The sequence below is a fragment of the Zootoca vivipara genome, chromosome 3 (assembly GCF_965207765.1).
Source record: "Zootoca vivipara chromosome 3, rZooViv2.hap1.1, whole genome shotgun sequence".
NCBI lineage: Eukaryota > Metazoa > Chordata > Lepidosauria > Squamata > Lacertidae > Zootoca > Zootoca vivipara.
Window position 1 is genome coordinate 116,478,647 of NC_142586.1, and position 19,834 is coordinate 116,498,480.

The 19,834-nt window shown below is 48.5% G+C and overlaps 1 protein-coding gene across 2 annotated transcripts in view; it reads left to right on the top strand.

Annotated features, from left to right (window-relative positions):
- The window catches only part of ZNF395 (zinc finger protein 395), a 58,640-nt gene that overhangs the window by 22,468 nt on the left and 16,338 nt on the right, over nt 1-19,834 (top strand). For both annotated transcript variants that reach the window (XM_060273190.2, XM_060273189.2), the window contains exons 2-4: nt 9,802-10,048; nt 15,054-15,358; nt 18,485-18,600. In XM_060273190.2, coding sequence (XP_060129173.2) covers nt 9,812-10,048; nt 15,054-15,358; nt 18,485-18,600 — 658 coding nt within the window. In that variant the 5' untranslated portion in view covers nt 9,802-9,811. The remainder of the gene's footprint in view (nt 1-9,801; nt 10,049-15,053; nt 15,359-18,484; nt 18,601-19,834) is intronic.

Here is a 19,834-nt window from a genome sequence, read left to right on the forward strand (position 1 = left end):
TGGTACTTCAATTTAAAAAACAAAAACATATAGAAGCTAATGGTGCAATCCTGTGCATGTTTACTTGGAAGTAAGTTCTGCTGTCTTCAGTGGGACTTAGTCCCAGGCAAGGAGTCTAGAGTTTGCAGCCTAGGCTGGCCTTACATGCGAGTAGGTCCCCTTGAAGATAGCGAAGACCTCTGCTTTGCGACTCAAAACACACCTTGTGGCACAAAACTTGTGACATTCCCTGTGGAATTTTGGGTCGCTCAATATTTTGCTGCCTGGAATAAAACTTTGGCACCAGGAACCTGGATTTCGAAATTCACGGGTTGTATTCTGATGGCCCCTGGGATGAGTTTACCTGCGTATTGAGGTGTGAGTTGTCACTTCCTCTCCATTGACCTGGGAGCCTAAGACTCTCACCTGTGCATTGTACTTTTGAAGATGAACAAGTTGTTTTCTTTACACACAGACACAGAATTTTGAATCCCATGATACTTTGCCTGCTCTGAATATTCTTAATACAGCTGCTTTCAATCAAAGAGTTAAAATTTTGCTCAAAAATGTTTCCGGCATAACAGACTTTCTGGAGTGCTAAAGTAAATAGTTGGTGTCCTTTTTTTTTTTTGAGGCTTTTTTTAAAGGCTTGCTTTACTTGGTTTCCTGGACATTACACCATTCAGTACTAGTTGTATAGGGCACAGGTTTTGCAATTTTCCTGCCCCCTACAGACCACTTGAAAATTGTTGAGGGTCTTGGTGGACGACTTAAATATTTCTCCATAATGCACCGTGCGAGTTGCTGTACGATTTTTCATCAGAGCAGCTGAAAAGCTTGTGGACCGCTGGAATATTAAAACAACGTATCGTTTAACTTAGGCATCCCCAAACTTCGGCCCTCCAGATGTTTTGGACTACAATCCCCATCATCCCTGACCACTGGTCCTGTTAGCTAGGGATCATGGGAGTTGTAGGCCAAAACATCTGGAGGGCCGCAGTTTGGGGATGCCTGGTTTAACTTTTATATTGTATCTTTTCTGTTTTAATGATCTTTTCTGTGTGTGTGTGTGTGTGTGTGTGTGTGTGTGTTAGTGTTTTGTGTTTCATCTGTGTTGTTTTAATTTGTGCAAGACAGTCTGGGGAAAAAAAGGCAGGATATAAATGAATGTGATGATAATGATGATAATAATCTGAAGGCAGCCCTGTTTAGGGAAGTTTTTAATGTTGGATGTTTTATCGTGTTTTCTGCATTTCTGCTGAGAGCTGCCCAGAGTGCCTGGGGAAACCCAGCCAGATGAGACAGGGTATAATTAATCAATCAATTAATTGATTGATTAATTATTATTAATAGTAATAATAGTATAGCAAATAAATAAATAAATAAAACCAAAATAAAAATATAATAAACCGCAGCATTGGGTGTTGTCCTGCTGCCTCCCTGTGGAGGGTGGGGCACATTGTGGCTTTTGTTGTGTGCGCAGAGCATAGGACCAGACCTAATCTTCTGATTTACTCATTGGGTGACCCACCCGCCTATCCGCCCCCTGCAGGTATTGCAGGTATGCAGTGCTCTTGCAAAGAGCAAGGGGTGTGTGTGTGTGTGGGTGTGAGAGAGAGAGAGAGAGAGAGAGAGAGAGAGAGAGAGAGAGAGAGAGATGGAGAGTCTCTAGGCCAGGAAACAAATAACAGAATGGAAGCAGAGCGGGGAGGCGTAGGCTGTCCTCGTTGACTTTTTCTTATTCATAGCTTTATCGCCCTATCTTTTTTTTTTTTTTGTAAACAACCACCGGGGAATCTCCCTGCAGGGTACTTTGGGGGAAGCCTTTGCCCGTGTGCGTTCTCAAGAGATTACAGCCACTCGCAGACAGTCACAATGCGGCTTTAGAGCTCAGAGGTCGACAGTCGGCATGATTTCCTCGCTGCGCCAGCGGCAGGGAAATGCAAGGGGCAGAGACACCCCTGGGCATCATCGCCTTTGTAGACCTGAGAGGCCTTTGACCTCGTCAGCCAAAAGGGACTCTTCACTCTGCTCAGCGAGATAGGATGTCCACCTGAGCTTCAAAAAATGATTGTATCCTTCTGCGAGAGCACTCAGCACTCTCCAATAGCATGGACACCTTCTCTGTAGAGAGTGGTATGAAACGGGGCTGTGTTCTCACCCCAAACCTCTTTGGCATATTCTTCTCCCTTCTGTTCTCCTACGCCTTCAGCTCGCCTGAAGACAGCTTGTACAGTCGTACCTTGGAAATCGAACGGAATCCATCGTCGGATGTTCGGGTTCCAAAGAATGTTTGCAAAGCGTAACTCTCACTTCCGAGTTTGCGGCATTCGGAGCCGAAATGTCCGAGTACCAAGGCGTTTGGGATTCAAGACACAACTGTACTTCTGTTCAAGGAGCCATGGGAGCCTGTTCAACCCAACACGTCTCCACACCAACCAAAAGGGGGTCCTTATCCGAGAGATGTTTGCAGACGATGTAGCCTTGACAGTGCACCCCAAGGAAGCTCTACAGAGACTCATCAACTGCTTTCCCAAGCCTCGCCATCAGCCTGACCAAAGGCCAACATCCTGGGTCATCGCCAACAGTCCACACATCCGCATTGGTGACTGTAATATTGAGGTGGCTAATGCTATTCTAGGCTGCATCCACAGAAGTCGAGGGTCCAGATCAAGGGAAGTCAGGGTCCCGCTCTCTTCTGCCTTAGTCAAACCCTCACCTGAAGTCCTGTGTCCAGTTTTGGGTGCCATAATTTAAGAAGGTTGTTGACAAGCTGGAAGGCGTGCAGAGGAGGGCAACCAAGATGTTCAGGGTCTGGAAGACCAAGCCTTACAAGGAATGACTGAGGGATTGTGGATGTTTAGCTAGAGAAGAGAACCCAAACCAATGGATTCAAATGATAAGAAAGGAGATTCCTGCTAAGGAGATTCCTTATGAAGAACTTTCTGACAGTAATAGCAGTTTGACAGTGGAACGGACCCCCCCCCCCCCGGGAAGATGGTGAGTCTCTTTCATCGCCTGACCACCTGCCTCACAGAGTTGATTAAAAGAATCGCTACCAATTTGAGCTTTGAAGAAAAGGCAGAATATACATGCAATAGATAGATAACGTGTGGTGGGGTAGCGACTGCAGCAGGATTTCATAGAATCGTAGAGTTGGAAGAGACCACAAGGGCCATCTAGTCCAACCCCCTGCCGAGCAGGAAACACCATCAAAGCATTCTTGACATATGCCTGTCAAGCCTCCGCTTAAAGACCTCCAAAGAAGGAGACTCCACCACACTCCTTTGCAGCAAATTCCACTGCCGAACAGCTCTTACTGTCAGGAAGTTCTTCCTAATGTTTAGGTGGAATCTTCTTTCTTGTAGCTTGAATCCATTGCTCCGTGTCCGCTTCTCTGGAGCAGCAGAAAACAACCTTTCACCCTCCTCTATATGACATCCTTTTATATATTTGAACATGGCTATCATATCACCCCTTAACCTTCTCTTCTCCAGGCTAAACATACCCAGCTCCCTAAGCCGTTCCTCATAAGGCATCGTTTCCAGGCCTTTGACCATTTTGGTTGCCCTCCTCTGGACACGTTCCAGATTTCACCCATAGCACCCATTAAAATGGGCATGCAGAGTTGAATTTGCATGCATGGTTATTAAAAGGGCTTTCTGCATCGTCAGAATTCACTGGCCTAAAATTATCTTGGAAGATCTCTTAGCCTGCTCCGTCTGGAAGCCCAGACGGCTAAGAACAGCTCCTTACTCAGCAAAACAGAAATGCTGTAAGACAGGCCCAGACTGATCCCATTTCGCAGATGAGGGCATGTCCACCCTGGAGTAGAGGCTGCTCAGAGCCATGAGATATTTTTAACTGGTTTACTGGAATTATTTATATCCTGCCTTTCTAGCGGTATTGTTGAGCCAAGATCTGAACCCTCGTCTTGCCAAGTCACAGTCTTGCATCTTAACTTGGTTTTCTCTCCAGCAGGTCAGCGTGCTCCCTGGCTGCGATGTCTGGCACCCACGCCCAGCAGGGTCCACCCAACCCCTCAGACCAGTGGTGGCCAAACCTGGCCCTCTAGATGTTTGGGGACTACAATTCCCATCATCCCTGACCACTGGTTCTGTTAGCTAGGGATGATGGGAGTTGTAGTCCCAAAACATCTAGAGGGCCGAGTTTGGCCACCACTCCCTTTGACCTAGGGCTCGTGCAGGAGTCATAGTATATTTTGAAGGGGTGGGGGTTCCAGCTTGTGAACCAGTCTTGGCCCAGGAGGCCATTTCCCCTGAGCCACATACACCTGTCAGTTGACATCTCCCAAATGGGCTATAACAACAACAACAACAACAACAACAACAACAACAACGGGACGCGGGTGGCGCTGTGTTGTAAACCACTGAGCCTTGGGCTTGCTGATCGGAAGGTCGGCGGTTCGAATCCCTGCGACGGGGTGAGCTCCCGTTGCTCGGTCCCAGCTCCTGCCCACTTAGGAGTTCGAAAGCACGTCAAAGTGCAAGTAGATAAATAGGTATAGGTACCGCTCCAGTCCTGCCAACCTAGCAGTTCAAAAGCACGAAGTGCAAGTAGATAAATAGGTACCGCTGTGGCGGGAAGGTAAACAGCATTTCCGTGTGTTGCTCTGGTTTCGCCAGAAGCGGCTCAGTCATGCTGGCCACATGACCTGGAAAAACTGCGGACAAACGCCAGCTCCCTTGGCCAGTAAAGCGAGATGAGCACCACAACCCCAGAGTCATTTGCGACGGAACTTAACTGTCAGGGGTCCTTTACCTTTAATAATACTAATACTAATAATTTATTAGTTATACCCCACCTGTCTGGCTGGGTTTCCCCAGCCACTCTGGGCAGCTTCCAACAAAAGATTAAAAATACATTAAAACATCAGTCATTAAAAATTTCCCTAAACAGGGCTGCCTTCGGATGTCTTCTAAAAGTCTGATCATTGTTTATTTCTTTGACATCTGATGGGAGGGTGTTCCACAGGGCGGGTGCCACTACCGAGAAGGCCCTCTGCCCGATTCCCTGTAACCTCACATCTCGCAGTGAGGGAACTGCCAGAAGACCCTCGGAGCTGGACCTCAGTGTCCGGGCTGAATGATGGGGGTGGAGACACTCCTTCAGATCAATATGGCCAAGGCCGTTTAGGGCTTTAAAGGCCAGGCAGCACAGAAGGGTTTGACACCAGTGAGCATTACAAGTTCTTGTGTTATGAGAGCGGGAGAAAAATGTCTCTCTAGCCGTTTTCTGCATGCCAAACATAGTAGCATAAACCTTTGTCGTGTTGGGTTTTCCTTGCCTTTTCTGTAAGCTAAGATGTCCTAAGCGTTTCAACCTTCCCTCCTATGGGATTTGGTCCATCCTCTTGATCATTCGGGTCATCTTTTCATACACCTTTCCATTTCCTGCACCCATGGTTAGTGCATAGGGGTGATGACTTGCTCTTGACCCATTCCTCCAACTTGTTTCTGGATATGAAGTGATTTTTTTTGGGGGGGGATTAAGGGAAAAAGCTATGGCGATAAGTTGTCTTTGCATTCCTGTCTGGCTAAGGTCACCTTCAGATGGGCAGTATATTCTGGGAGAGATCCAGGCACATGCTGGAATCTTAGGTTTGCACAGTTAAAAAGTGGATTAAAGTGCTCTGTTGTCCAAGTGCAATATACCCACTTTAAAAAGGGGTTCGGGGAGGGTGATGAGGAAATGCGCTTAAAAGTGTGGGATGAATAAATGGTTAAATGAAAAGATGCATGGCCCGTACGCGGGCACGTCAGGATGAATGCTCGTTGTTGTAGACCCGCCCCATGAATAAATCGGAACATACGCTCGGTAGAGATTGGACACCGCCTAACCTCTGTGGAAGCAATGTGCAAGCGAATCAGGATGAGCGTTCAGTAAATGGGTCATTTGGATGAGCCTATCACGAGGGGGTGAAGCCTCTGAATTGTGGCATGTCTATCAACTCCAATTCCAAACTTCCCTTTCATGGGAATGTTGTCAAAGAAGTGCTCTTGGCAGTTTCTGTTTCCCCAGGAACATTGTGGAGGCTGCCTCATGGTGCAAATGATTCAGCCCCTGCGTGGCACCAAAGTTTTCCTTGTGACCTAGGCCGGCCATCTTTGACGGGGGAATTGCAGCCTCTTCATCCCACATGATCACCTTCCTTTGCTGGCAGTGCGATGGGAGTGTTTGCAGAGGGGTGCATGTGTGGCAATTAAAGCAATGTAAACCCAATGTACTTAATGTTGTTTATGTACTGTTTCTGGGGGACAGGGGACTCCCTGGTCCTGAATGGGGTAACTGTGCCCCTGAAGGACCAGGTGTGCAGCCTGGGAGTCATTTTGGACTTGTAGTTGTCCATGGAGGTGCAGGTTAATTCTGTGTCCAGGGCGGCTGTCTACCTAACTCCCGTCTGTGTGCACTGTCTCGCCAGAGTGGTACATGATCTCTCTTTCTACTGCAATGTGCTCTACATTGGGCTACTTTGAAGGTGATGATGGTATTTAGCGATGGAGTGTGAGGTTCATAGTAATAATTCTTGGGGTAGCAGTTGGGTGCATTGCTGTTAGAAATCCCTTTCTACAAACTCCGGTTCCCAGGTGAAGAAGAGGGAATGGCTCAAACTGGTTTAAGGATGCAGTGTAGAGATCCAACCCTTTGCCCCAAGTCAGCACAGCTGCATGATACTTTGGCTGATGGGAGTTGTAGTCCATAACATCTGGAGGGCGCCAGGTGTATGCTGTGTGCCTCTACTTTCCTCCAAAAGTGCTTTGCTCACATTGCCATATCTCTGCTGCTCTTCCTCTGGCTTGGCCCCTACCTGGTGCTTACGTTCTTAAAAAGTGCTGTAGCTCAGACCAGTTTGGAAATTGCTCCCAAGAATTAAAACACCCCGTCCTTACTGGTATACATGGACTCATTGTGGTGGCTGAGTTCTGAGAAAAGGTGAGGAACAGGCGACATGATAAAGTGAATAACATTACACCTGGCCTGGTGAAAGTGGACGGAGGGAAGTTTTTGCTCCCTCCCTCAGCACACTAGAACTCCAAAGAAGCTGAATGTTGCGAGATTCAGGACGGATAAGATCCAGTCCTTCATGCAGTGCACGGCTAAACTGTGGAACTCCCTCCTGCAGGAAGCCGTGATGGCTGCCAAATTGGGTGGCTCTAAAAAAGGAGGTGGCGCTAAAAATAGTTAAAGCTATGGTTTTCCCAGTAGTGATGTATGGAAGTGAGAGCTGGACCATAAAGAAGGCTGGTCGCCGAAGAATTGATGCTTTTGAATTATGGTGCTGGAGGAGACTCTTGAGAGTCCCATGGACTGCAAGAAGATCAAACCTATCCATTCTGAAGGAAATCAGCCCTGAGTGCTCACTGGAAGGACAAATCGTGAAGCTGAGGCTCCAAATACTTTGGCCACCTCATGAGAAGAGAAGATTCCCTGGAAAAGACCCTGATGTTGGGAAAGATTGAGGGCACTAGGAGAAGGGGACGACAGAGGACGAGATGGTTGGACAGTGTTCTCAAAGCCACCAACATGAGTCTGACCAAACTGTGGGAGGCAGTGAAAGACAGGAGTGCCTGGCATGCTCTGGTCTATGGGGTCATGAAGAGTCGGACACGACTAAACAACAACAAAAAAGGATTAGACAAATTCATGGAGGAGAAGAGGGCTATCAAAGGCTACTGGCCGGGAGGCCTATGCTCTGCCCACACACCAATATTTCTGAATCGCAGGTGCTGGAAGCCACAGGAAGGGAGAGTGTTGCTCTTGTGCTTGGATCCTGCTTTCCAGTTTCCCACTGGGGCATCTGGTTTGGCCGCTGCGAGAACAGGACGCTGGACTAGATGGGCCGTTGGCCTGATCTGGCAGGCTCTCCTTAGGTTGTGCTGCCAGACCCAGTGGCAGCATTTGGGGGGCACACCTGGCAGATGTGTGGGCTGGTCTCCTTTTTGCCGTCACCCCTGCCAGTTAGTTTGCCCTCATCCCTTGGGCCCAGTCATCTCAGCTACCCAAAAGGAGAGCCCAATTCAAGAGGGTGGAAACAGGTGCTGGATGCCGAGCAGGTGGGCAACCGAAAGGTAGGTAGGGGCATCTTCAGAGAATGGAGGTTTGGTGGTCTCCTGTATGGTCCCCTGGTGCCAGCCCCGAGCCAGGCTCTCTGCCCATGCCCAGAAGACATGTTCGCTGTTGCAGATTCCAGAGGTGAGCCCTGGGCTTCGATTGAGCTCGGGCTTCCTCTAGGAACCCTGCTTGCCCGGCGGTGGAGCTGCAGATCTCTTTAGAAACAGGCGGAATTGTTGCTGAATTTTGGAAGCGCAAACTTCTGTTTACACAGCCGAGGCTCATCCCTCCGCTTCTCGGCTGCCGCTTCCTGCCAGCGCTGTCCCTTGGGGGGCGGGGGGAGACGGACGCGTGGGCACTGGTGTTGCCTGCCTGCCATCCTCCTGGTTTGTTTTGTTTTTTAAAAAAACTTCCCTGGTCAAATGCAAAATAAATGAATATCTCTACTATACTTGGCTGCACAAACACTTGCTGCACAAGGAAGCTCTCTTTCTCTCCTGCCTCTCTGCCACCGCTCCCGAGACACCCCAGTCTTGGTCGAACCGCATCGAAAGCAGCTGGGAAGGCGATTGTTGTTTGAGAGGCCCCTGCATTTGGTGGGGTTTCTGCAGGCGACATTTTAGACTTTTAGAAGAGATCTGAAGGGAGCTCTAGGGAAGCTTTTAATGTTTAATAGATTACTGTATTTTAATATTCTGTTGGAAGCCCCCCAGAGTGGCTGGGGAAACCCAGCCAGATGGGTGGGGTATGTATTAATAATAATAATAATAATAATAATAATAATAATTCCTGATGTTGCATGTTTGCAACGGCACAGTAACCCCCTTTGTGCTTTCCCTGAGGTTCTGAAACATGCTCCCCCCCCCGTATTTCATCACTGCTTCCTAGAAAGCTGCCTTTCGCTGGGTCATAGCCATTGGCTCACCTGGCTCAATACTGCCTGCACTGACCGGCAGCAGTGGCTCTCCAGGGATCCAGTCAGGGATCTCTCCCAGTTCTACCAGGAGTTGCCGGGGATTGAATTGGGGGGGGGGGCTCTCCATGCAAAGGAGATGCTCCGCCACTACCAATATTTTCCACCCAGGAGTGTTTTAACTCTGCTTGAAGGCCTGGCTAGGTGACCCTCTCAGGGGTCCCTTCCAACACTACAAATCTGTGATTGGCAGAACTGGCACGGTTACAGGTTCCATGTTTCGTAGAATCATAGAACTGTGGAGCTGGAAGGGACCCCCAAGGGTCATGCAGTCCAACCCCCTGCAATGCAGGAATCTCAGCTAAAGCATCCAGGACAGATGACCATCCAACCTCTGCTTAAAAACCTCCAAGGAAGGAGAGTCAACCACCTTCCAAGGGAAACTGTTTCCCTGTTTAGACAAAAACTCCTTTCTTGTAACTTGAATCCGTTTTTGGGTGGCAGAATCAGTACTGTGGAACTCTCTGCCACTTGACATCAGGCAAGCGCCTTCCCTATAGTCTTCTCTGCGCCCACTGAGAACAGAGAAGCCCACGTGAAGAATGTGAATGTGTGTTTTAATCTGTTTTCAGGCCATTGCTGATACTATATTTTTGAATGTTTTGAAGCATCGTTTTCACTGATAGTTTTACAGTGTTACTCTCTTTGTAAGCCGCTTTGGAGTTGGTTTGTTTTACAACCGAGAGGTGCATAAATTTTATGGAGAAAACAAATATGAAAATACAGTCGCCCATCCCCCGTGAACTAACCTTTGTTGCCCCTTTTTCTCTCTGCAGCGGGTCCGAGATGGCGAGTGTTCTCTCCAGGAGGCTGGGGAAGCGGTCCTTGCTGGGCGCCCGAATTTCCGCTCCCCCCTTGCTGGGGGACGGGGTGCTGATGATGGCCCAGCTCCCTCCCCTGCAGCCGGAGCATGTCAAAGAGTCTCCTCGGCTGGCTTCGTGTGAGGATGGCCGCTTCAAGGAGCCTGTCGGAGACTCTGGCGGTCAGAGCCAGAACTGGCCACTCCTGCAAACAGGCCAAAAGGTAACCGAACCAATTTGTTCTGCTGGGTGTGGTAGCATGTAAAAGGGGTCTGGAGTTTCTAGTCCTTGTCAATATCTCAAATTATGCATGATTTCCCTCTATTACAACTATATTCCAGAGTGAGCGATTTGATGTTTTAAGGTAGACCGCTCCGGCGGGAAGGTAAACGGTGTTTCCGTGCTCTGCTCTAGTTCGCCAGAAGCAGCTTTGTCATCCTGGCCACATGACCCGGAAGCTGTCTGCGGACAAACGCCGGCTCCCTCGGCCTATAGAGCGAGATGAGCGCCGCAACCCCAGAGTCGGACACGACTGGACCTGATGGTCAGGGGCCCCTTCACCTTTATACTGCTTTGATTCCCCCCCCTTTAAAATGTAAAAAGGTAAAGGTAAAGGGACCCCTGACCATTAGGTCCAGTCGTGACCGACTCTGGGGTTGCGCGCTCATCTTGCATTATTGGCCGAGGGAGCCGGCGTAAAGCTTCCAGGTCATGTGGCCAGCATGACAAAGCCGCTTCTGGCAAACCAGAGCAGCGCACGGAAACACCGTTTACCTTCCCGCTGTAGCGGTTCCTATTTATCTACTTGCATTTTGATGTGCTTTCGAACTGCTAGATTGGCAGGATTAAAATGTAAAGCGGTATATAAATGCAGAGCTTTTTCCCTCTAAAAAATGTTTGGGGGTACTCTCATTTTCATACTCATATTGAAATACTGCCCCTCAACGAGGTCAAACTTAGATTCACAAAAAGTATAGGGGTATGTGTACCCCTGCGTCCCCCCAGGAAAAAAAGCACTGCATAAATGAATTTTTTAAACATAAGTCCATTCCCACCAATGCATAAACAAACCAAGCTTTCCACAGCTTTTCCAACTTAAAGGGGAAAGCAGTGGGGATACAGCAATGTCTGAGCATTTCACAGGGGGGGGGGCAATTAAAGGCATAACGAATAGAGACACCTTCCAAGAAACTTTTTTGAACTTGGTTACCGTGTTTGTATTTGTTTAAAAACCAATTGAAAAATTGTTAAAATAAATAAATTCAATTAACAACAATGATAAATTTCATTGGGGGGAAAAAGATCTTACGTTGCGGTGACCATAAGTTTAAGTTGCCATTTAGTGACTAGTTTATACAGTCAAACCTCAGTTGTCAAACGTAATCCGTTCCCGGAAGACCGTTTGACTTCCGAAACCTCCGACAACCGAAAACTGAAAGCGGAAGCCTCAATACAATAGGGAAACTCAAAACGGAAGCCGCATAGCATGTTCAGCTTCCGAAAATCATCCGGAAACCAGAGCAGTTACTTCCAGGTTTTCGGCGTCGAGGAGCTGAAATGTTCCAAAACGGAGCTTTTTCGGGAACCGAGGTTTGACTGTATATGAGTTTATAACACTGTTGCAAAATAAGAAGTGTCTCCTGCCAGGATGGCCTGTGAAAACGACCTCTCTGCCGTGTCCCTTTTATGTTGGCCTTATAGGTGGGTGCTGGCACAGGTTTCGATATTTGAGGATGGGTGGGTGAGATTGCAAGGTCCAAAGGCTTCTTGGATATACCCCAAAGTCCCAGCTCGCAAGCCAGGCCAGCTAGCCAGAAAACATACTGGGCAGGGTTCCTGTTGAGTTTGGACAGACTTGTGGGCTCTTGCAGAAACCCCATCCCGATTCAGCAAGCATCCGTCTGCGAAGCTTCCGAACGGAAGTGGGTGTCTCGTGCCCAGGCTGTGGCCTGCCTCACATTGATTTTATGATGTTTGTGCCGTTCTCTTTTTCTGGGGAGCTCAGAGTGTCTTCTGCAACCTGGATGGAGAAAGGTTCTTCTCCCTCTCTCACAGCCCTAGAAGACATGTGGCTCTTTTCTGGGAGTGTGTGTGTGTGTGTTATTGGGGGGTTGTTGTTTTTATTCTGTTTATTCTGATTTATTCTGATTATATATGTTGTGAACTGCCCTGAGACCTCCAGGTATAGGGCGGTATATAAACTCAATTATTATTATTATTATTATTAATAATACCAGTTACTGGAAAACACAGGAGAGGAGAGTGCTGGTCTTGTGTTCAGGCACTGCTAAATGATGATGATGATAATAATAATAATAATAATAATAATAATAATAATAATAATAAATTTTTATTTATACCCCGCCCTCCCCAGTCAAAAACCGGGCTCAGGGCGGCTCACACCAACAGAATTACAATAAAACATAAAAACAATTAATTAAAATACAGATTAAAATACAGTATTAAAATTTAAAGTGCAGCCTCATTTCAAGTAGTCCATAAATCCAAGCCATGAGGGAAGAAAACACAGGGGTCAGGCTGAGTCTAACCCAAAGGCCAGGCGGAACAGCTCTGTCTTGCAGGCCCTGCGGAAAGATGACAAATCCCGCAGGGCCCTGGTCTCCTGGGAAAGAGCGTTCCACCAAGTTGGGGCCAATACTGAAAAGGCCCTGGCTCTAGTAGAGGCCAATCTAGCCATCTTATGGCTCGGGATCTCCAGAATATTGTTGTTTGTGGACCTTAAGGTCCTCTGCGGGGCATACCAGGAGAGGCGGTCCTGTAGGTGATGATGCTCCTCCTCCTCCTCCTCCTCCTCCTCCTCCTCCTCCTCCTCCTCCTCCTCCTCCTCCTCCTCATATATTACTTGTTCCCTGTCTATCTGACTGTGTTTCCCCATCAACTCTGGGCAGCTTCCAACGGAATATAAAAAACACATTGAAACATCAGACATTAAAAGCTTTCCAATACAGGGCTGTCTACAGAAAACCGTGTAATTGTTTTTCCTCTTTGACATCTGATGGGAGGGCATTCCACAAGCGGGGCGCCACCACCGAGAAGGCCCTCTGCCTGGTTCCCTGTAACTTCACTTCTTGCAGTGAGAAAACTGACGAGGCATTTGGAGCTGGACCTCAGTTTCCCATGCTGGATGAGGGGAATGGAGACACCATAGTGGTTGACCCTGAGCCTCTTGGGCTTGCCAATTAGAAGGTCGGCAGTTCGAATCCCTGTGACGGGGTGAGCTCCCGTTGCTCTGTCCCAGCTCCTGCCAACCTAGCAGTTCGAAAGCACGCCAGTGCAAGTAGATAAATAGGTACTGCTGTGGCGGGAAGGTAACGGATGTTTCTGTGCGCTCTGACTTCCATCACTGTGTTCTGTTGTGCCAAAAGCAGTTAAGTCCTGCTGGCCACATGACCCAGAAAGCTGTCTGCAGACAAACGCTGGCTCCCTCGGCCTGAAAGCAAGATGAGCGCCGCAACCCCATAGTTGCCTTTGATAAGACATAACTGTCCAGGGGTCCTTGTTTACCTTTTTACTTGTGGTTGGACACTTTGACAACAGGATGCTGGACTAGATGGGCTCTTGGCCTGATCCAGCAGGCTCTTGGGATTTTTCATGCAGATGCTACTCTGAGCCATCGAGTCTGGTCCACAGCTAATCTATCCTCCCAAGAGGGTGCTGTTTTATCTCTCATTTTCTGCTGCCCATTCCATACCGGCTTGTACATTACAGCACCCTAAGTCTTTCCATAGGGTAACCGGAGTTCTCTATAAATAGTCCCCAAGAATAACTAACACAAGTGTGACAATCTCCGCACAGATGCAATTACATACGTAAAAATAGACTTTGGGAATCAAGGCAGTGGCTCTGTGTCCAATTAGGTCACTGTGGAGAGGGGAAACCCATCTAGGCCGTGGATATCAGGTCTCCCAGATGAGCTTGTCCCAGCTGGATAAATGGGTCATAGAATCATAGAATTGTAGAGTTGCAAGGGACCCCAAGGGACATCTAGTCCAACCCCCTGAGATGCAGGAATCTCAACAACAGGGACTGTACCACAAGTGTCTGCTTGTTAGGATTTCGGTCTTGCTTTAAATGCATTTGTGGTTTCAATTATCTTAGGTGTGAATTGCATTGAGACAGTGCTTCGGAAGTCAATTAATTCAACAAATCGCAGTAATAATAACACGAACACAGCTTTGCTAGTCAAACACCTTCTTCACTCCTGCTAGGCTGAAGGTGCAATTTTCTTCAGAAGGATGCTGGGGGGGGGGGCGTAGCTCAGTTGATAGAGATCACGAAGCTCTTGATCTCAGGGTCGTGAGTTTGAGCTCCAAGTTGGGCTAAAGATTCCTGCATTGCAGGGGGTTGGCCAAATGACCCTCATAGTCCCTTGCAAAGCTATGATTCTATGGCACAATGGGGCCTGTTTTCAGGGGTTTAGTATATTTTATTTCTCTATTTATTTAGGGACCCAGGTGGCGCAGTGGGTTAAAGCACTGAGCCTAGGGCTTGCTGATCAGAAGGTCGGCGGTTCGAATCCCTGTGACGGGGTGAGCTCCCGTTGCTTGGTCCCAGCTCCTGCCAACCTAGCAGTTTGAAAGTACGTCAAAAAATGCAAGTAGATAAATAGGAACCGCTACAGCGGGAAGGTAAACGGCGTTTCCATGTGCTGCTCTGGTTTGCCAGAAGCGGCTTTGTCATGCTGGCCACATGACCTGGAAGCTATACGCCGGCTCCCTCGGCCAATAATGCGAGATGAGCGCGCAACCCCAGAGTCGGTCACGACTGGTCCTAATGGTCAGGGGTCCCTTTACCTTTACCTATTTCTCTATTTATTTGCACGCTGCCCTTCATCCTTAGATCTCAGGGTAGTTCGGAACTTGAAAACCCAAGGCATGGCACACTGGGCTTGGGGGTTTGAGCCGCAGACTGAAACGGCAGCCATGACGAGAGAGTGCCTTTCCTCCTCCCAGTGTGGTGTAGTGGTTAAGAACGGTAGACTCGTAATCTGGGGAACCGGGTTAGCGTCTCCACTCCTCCACCTGTAGCTCCTGGGTGACATTGGGCTAGTCACACTTCTCTGAAGTCTCTCAGCCTCACTAACCTCACAGAGTGTTTGTTGTGGGGGAGGAAGGGAAAGGAGAATGTTAGCTGCTTTGAGATTCCTTCGGGTGGGATATCAAATCCAAACTACTACTACTCCTCTTCTCCTCCTCCTCCCTTTATAGGTCTATGTCTTCTACAAAGGGCAAGAGGCCCCCGGTTTGGTGGAGCACCATGACCACCTCAGCAACGAAGTGAAGGTGCTTCTTCTGGAGCAGGGCTTCTATGTCTGCCGGAAAGCCGAGGAAGTGAGGCTGGCTAACATCCAGGCCTTGCCTCTCCCAGCCCTGGAGATGGACCTCGGGGCTCCTGCCATGACGGGCTATGAGGCCGTCCCAGTGGCCATGGACCACGGACCGACCATGGAGGCAGCTGCCACAGCCGCACCTGGACCCAGGTCGGTCTCCAGGAGCATCGACGTGCCAAAAAGGTGAGTCCCAGATGTTTCGCTCATGGCTGCGTCATACTTATTTCCTTACAATGCTCGGTTTCCGGGGCAGCTTGCAAGTGATAAGACCACCTTAAAAACATGGATCGCCATTGTTAAAACAGCTGCACATGGCTGCTCACTTCCTCACTGAAGTTCTTGCCTTTTGAAGGAGTTGGGCCGGCACTGCTGTGGGTGCAAGTTGGGAGGTTCCTAAAAGGTGTCCTAAGTCCACCCCCCCACCCCCCCGGTGATGCACAGAATCTGTTACAGCATCCATCATCAAGCATAATAAAAAAAATCCTTCCAGTAGCACCTTAGAGACCAACTAAGTTTGTCATTGGTATGAGCTTTCGTGAGCAAGCACACTTCTTTTTTTTTTTTAAAAAAATCATTTTTATTAAGGATTTTCTTGGGTTACAAAGGTAGAGCAGTGTCTCATGCATCATTTTTACACATCAATTTTACATGTTGAGACATTAGGAGGAAGGGGGGAAGAGGTGGGTGGAATGGGGAGTTGGGTGTGGTGGATTGCCAATGTTCCTGTTTTTCGTGATATGTGTAGGGGTTCGGCGTCATCGCCGTTTGTGCAGGTTCACTGTTGTTTGTTCGTGCTTCTCTGTTGGTGAGAGAGGTCGGGATTTGTCTTAAGATGTGATTGCTCATTTATGGTTGGCTGTGATTATCTTTATTTTCTCGTGTGAGTGGGGAGGGAGGATGTTTTGATTAGGTTAGCCATATTGATTTGTATGCTGACGGTAAGTTTTTGTTGTTGTCATGTTGGGCTGTATAAGTGATGTAGGGGAACCATACTGGGGTGAAGTATGGGGTGTCTTCTTCTGGGGTGTCTTCTTCTGTTTGTCCCTGTGTCAGTTTCAGCTTACTGGTTAGTTTTTCTAGTAGAGCCGTTTCCCATACAACTTGGTACCATTGGTCCATGCTTACCCCTGACAGGTCCCTCCAGTGCCTGGCTAGCAAGCACACTTCTTCAGATACCTCAGATATCATCAAGCATGTTCATTCTGTCAAAAAGGTCTTCGTAATGTTCAGTCCCCCTTTTCTTTTTAATTGCAACCTGTTCTGGTCTCCCCCAGAATCTGCATAGCAATAGCAAACAATACACCAGGGGCAGAGTGCGATGGTAGCTTCGCCCAGCGGTATATCGAGGTGTGTGTGTGTGTGTGTGTGTGTGTGTGTGTGTGTGTGTGTGAAAATGCCGCGTGCTGCTCAGCAGAGCAGTTTAAAGAACACCCCCTCCAGCTCGCGTGAGCCAGGGGCGGGGGGGGGGGGCTCTGTTGAACCAGTGGAGCCTCGTGATTTGACTCTGTGCAAGGCAGGTTCCTATGTTCCTAAATCAGGCAGGAGTTTTCAGGGTCTCGGGGAGGGGCGCATCCTGCTTCCAGACACGCCTTTTCATCACAGATGCTGGTGACTGAATGTGGCCCCTTCCTCAGTAACTCCCCCACCCTGCCTACTTCTGAGCTCCAGCCCCTCCGCGTTAAAGGAGACCAAAGCATTACATGGCAGTCCAAGCTGGAAAGCCTAAGGAAAGGTTTCTTAACTCCTGGATACAACTAATGCTTAATTTTTTAAAATAAAAGGGGGGGGGAAGCGATATGCTTTCTCTCCTGACTCCAGGTACGTGATGTTCTCCAAATCTCGGGGGCTGTTTGGACTCACTGCTTAAATAATTCATTCTGTTAAAAGCGCCTCTTATAGATCTCTCTTCCTGGAGAAGCAGGCGAGGCGAGTTCAGCGCTGAGCTGAGTTCAGCTTTCCATGCAGATTTGGAGAAAAGAGACCTGGACTTTCCTTGACCCCCGTGCTGGTTTCAAAGCTGCCTTTTTTAAAATGCCTGCTGAAACCCAACCAATTGAGTGTCCCGATTGAAACCCTCCATTGCTGCCTTGTTGAGTAGATGCTTGATCAAGGCTTAGAGGGATTCTTCCGCTGTGGTTCTTGCATTTCATTGGGGGGGGGTACCTTTCAGTTTGACGATTCTAGTTAGAAGGGACCAAAGGGTCATCTAATCCAATCCCCTCGTTGATTGGCTCGATGGTTAGCACCTGTCTGTCTCAGGAGACAGTGGAGGAGTGCGCTTTTTTGGGGGGGGGTCAGACTGTTGGAAGTCTCTCCCCCCCTCCCCGGTGCAGAAATTCAATCCGCTTGTTGAGCGATACTCTGAGCTCCAAGCACCCATTGAAGCAAGCAGGGGACAGTGGTGGGTCAGTACTTTATTGACCAGGGACTGCCCAGCTCAAGGCTGTCCAGTGAGACACGGTGATCTCTCCCACCCATGAAGGCAACCTGTGGCACCCCTGCAATTCTGGAATCGCAGCTCATTGAAACAAATGCGAGCTGTTCAAAGGGTGATAGAATCATAGAATCATAGAATCGTAGAGTTGGAAGAGACCACAAGGGCCATCCAGTCCAACCCCCTGCCAAGCAGGAAACACCATCAAAGCATTCTTGACATATGCCTGTCAAGCCTCTGCTTAAAGACCTCCAAAGAAGGAGACTCCACCACACTCCTTGGTAGCAAATTCCACTGCCAAACAGCTCTTACTGTCAGGAAGTTCTTCCTAATGTTTAGGTGGAATCTTCTTTCTTGAAGTTTGAATCCATTGCTCCGTGTCCGCTTCTCTGGAGCAGCAGAAAACAACCTTTCTCCCTCCTCTATATGACATCCTGTTATATATTTGAACATGGCTATCATATCACCCCTTAACCTTCTCTTCTCCAGGCTAAACATACCCAGCTCCCTAAGCCGTTCCTCATAAGGCTTTGTTTCCAGGCCTTTGACCATTTTGGTTGCCCTCTTCTGGACACGTTCCAGCTTGTCAATATCCTTCTTGAACTGTGGTGCCCAGAACTGGACACAGTACTCCAGGTGAGGTCTGACCAGAGCAGAATACAGTGGTACTATTACTTCCCTAGATCTAGATGCTATACTCCTATTGATGCAGCCCAGAAGAGGCTGGATTCGATAGCAGGGCTCGAATCCAGCCTCATCCCAGGTTCAAACCTGGCGCCGTCTCTCGTAGGACATGCTGGTGTGTGTCACCTTTTTTTGTATGTTGGCTTCATATTCAACACCCCTCCACCCTCTTTTTCGGTCTCTCTTTTCAGGAAATCGGATGCTGCTGCTGTGGAGATGGACGAGATGATGGCAGCCATGGTCTTGACCAGCTTATCCTGCAGCCCCGTGGTGCAGAGCCCCCCTAATGGTGACGCTGCCATCCCAGGTGAGCTTGATGCACCGAGATCAAATAGGAAGGACCCCGTGGCTCAGTGGCAAGGGCCACAAGGTCCCAGGTTCAACCCCAGGTGCCTCCAAGTAAGGCTGGCAAAGGCTTTCCATTTCCATTGTCATTCTGGTCTCCCTGCTCCCCTGCAACAGAGCAATAGAAAGCAAATTTGCTCCGTATGCGTGAAAGCCCTTCAAACACAGGGTGAAATCCTGGGAAGCCTCTTCCAGGCAGTTCAGGTGTCCTGTTTCCTCCGCGGTCACAGAGGAAGAGAAGAAGAATAGTTTGGATTTGATATCCCGCTTTATCAATTCCATGAAGGAGTCTCAAAGCGGCTAACATTCTCCTTTCCCTTCCTCTCCCACAACAAACACTCTGTGAGGTGAGTGGGGCTGAGAGACTTCAGAGAAGTGTGACTAGCCCAAGGTCACCCAGCAGCTGCATGTGGAGGAGCGGAGACACGAACCCGGTTCACCAGATTACGAGTCTATCGCTCTTAACCACTACACCACACAGAGCACTCAGACTCTCCTCTCAATGAGATTTGCTGAAGGTTTTGTTCCAGAAAACAGCATGTGACCTAAATGTAGATCAAGTGATTGATTGATTGATTGATTGATGGACTACTGATCATTCAATTTCTGTGCGGCTTAATAGATTAAAACATTTGAGTAAACTGAAGCGACAACAGACGATGTAAACGAAATACTGCAAAAACACACTGTTGCGCATAAAAACGTTGCGTTAATGCAAAATTGCTAATATATATAATATTTTCTTTTTAACACACAGTGGACTCGTAATCTGGTGAACCGGGTTCACTTCCCTGCTCCTCCACATGCAGCTACTGGGTGACCTTGGGCTAGTCACACTTCTCTGAAGTCTCTCAGCCTCACTCACCTCACAGAGTGTTTGCTGTGGGGGGAGGAAGGGAAAGGAGATTGTTAGCCGCTTTGAGACTCCTTTGGATAGTGATAAAGGGGGATATCAAATCCAAACTCTCCCTCTCAGCCTCCAGGTTCTCACCAGGGTCCAAACAAACTCTCAGCTCACCCCCAAAATTATCACTGCGAGAAGAGTTCCTGAAAACAGCGTTCCTCGCCCTAGCCTCTCACTCTAGACTTGCTTTTTATGGGCGGCTCAAGGTGGATGGTCCTTCCTCAGGCTGACCACAGCTGTGTTCCATTCGATTGGCCGAAGGTCACCTGGCATGCTCAGTGGCCGAGCGGTT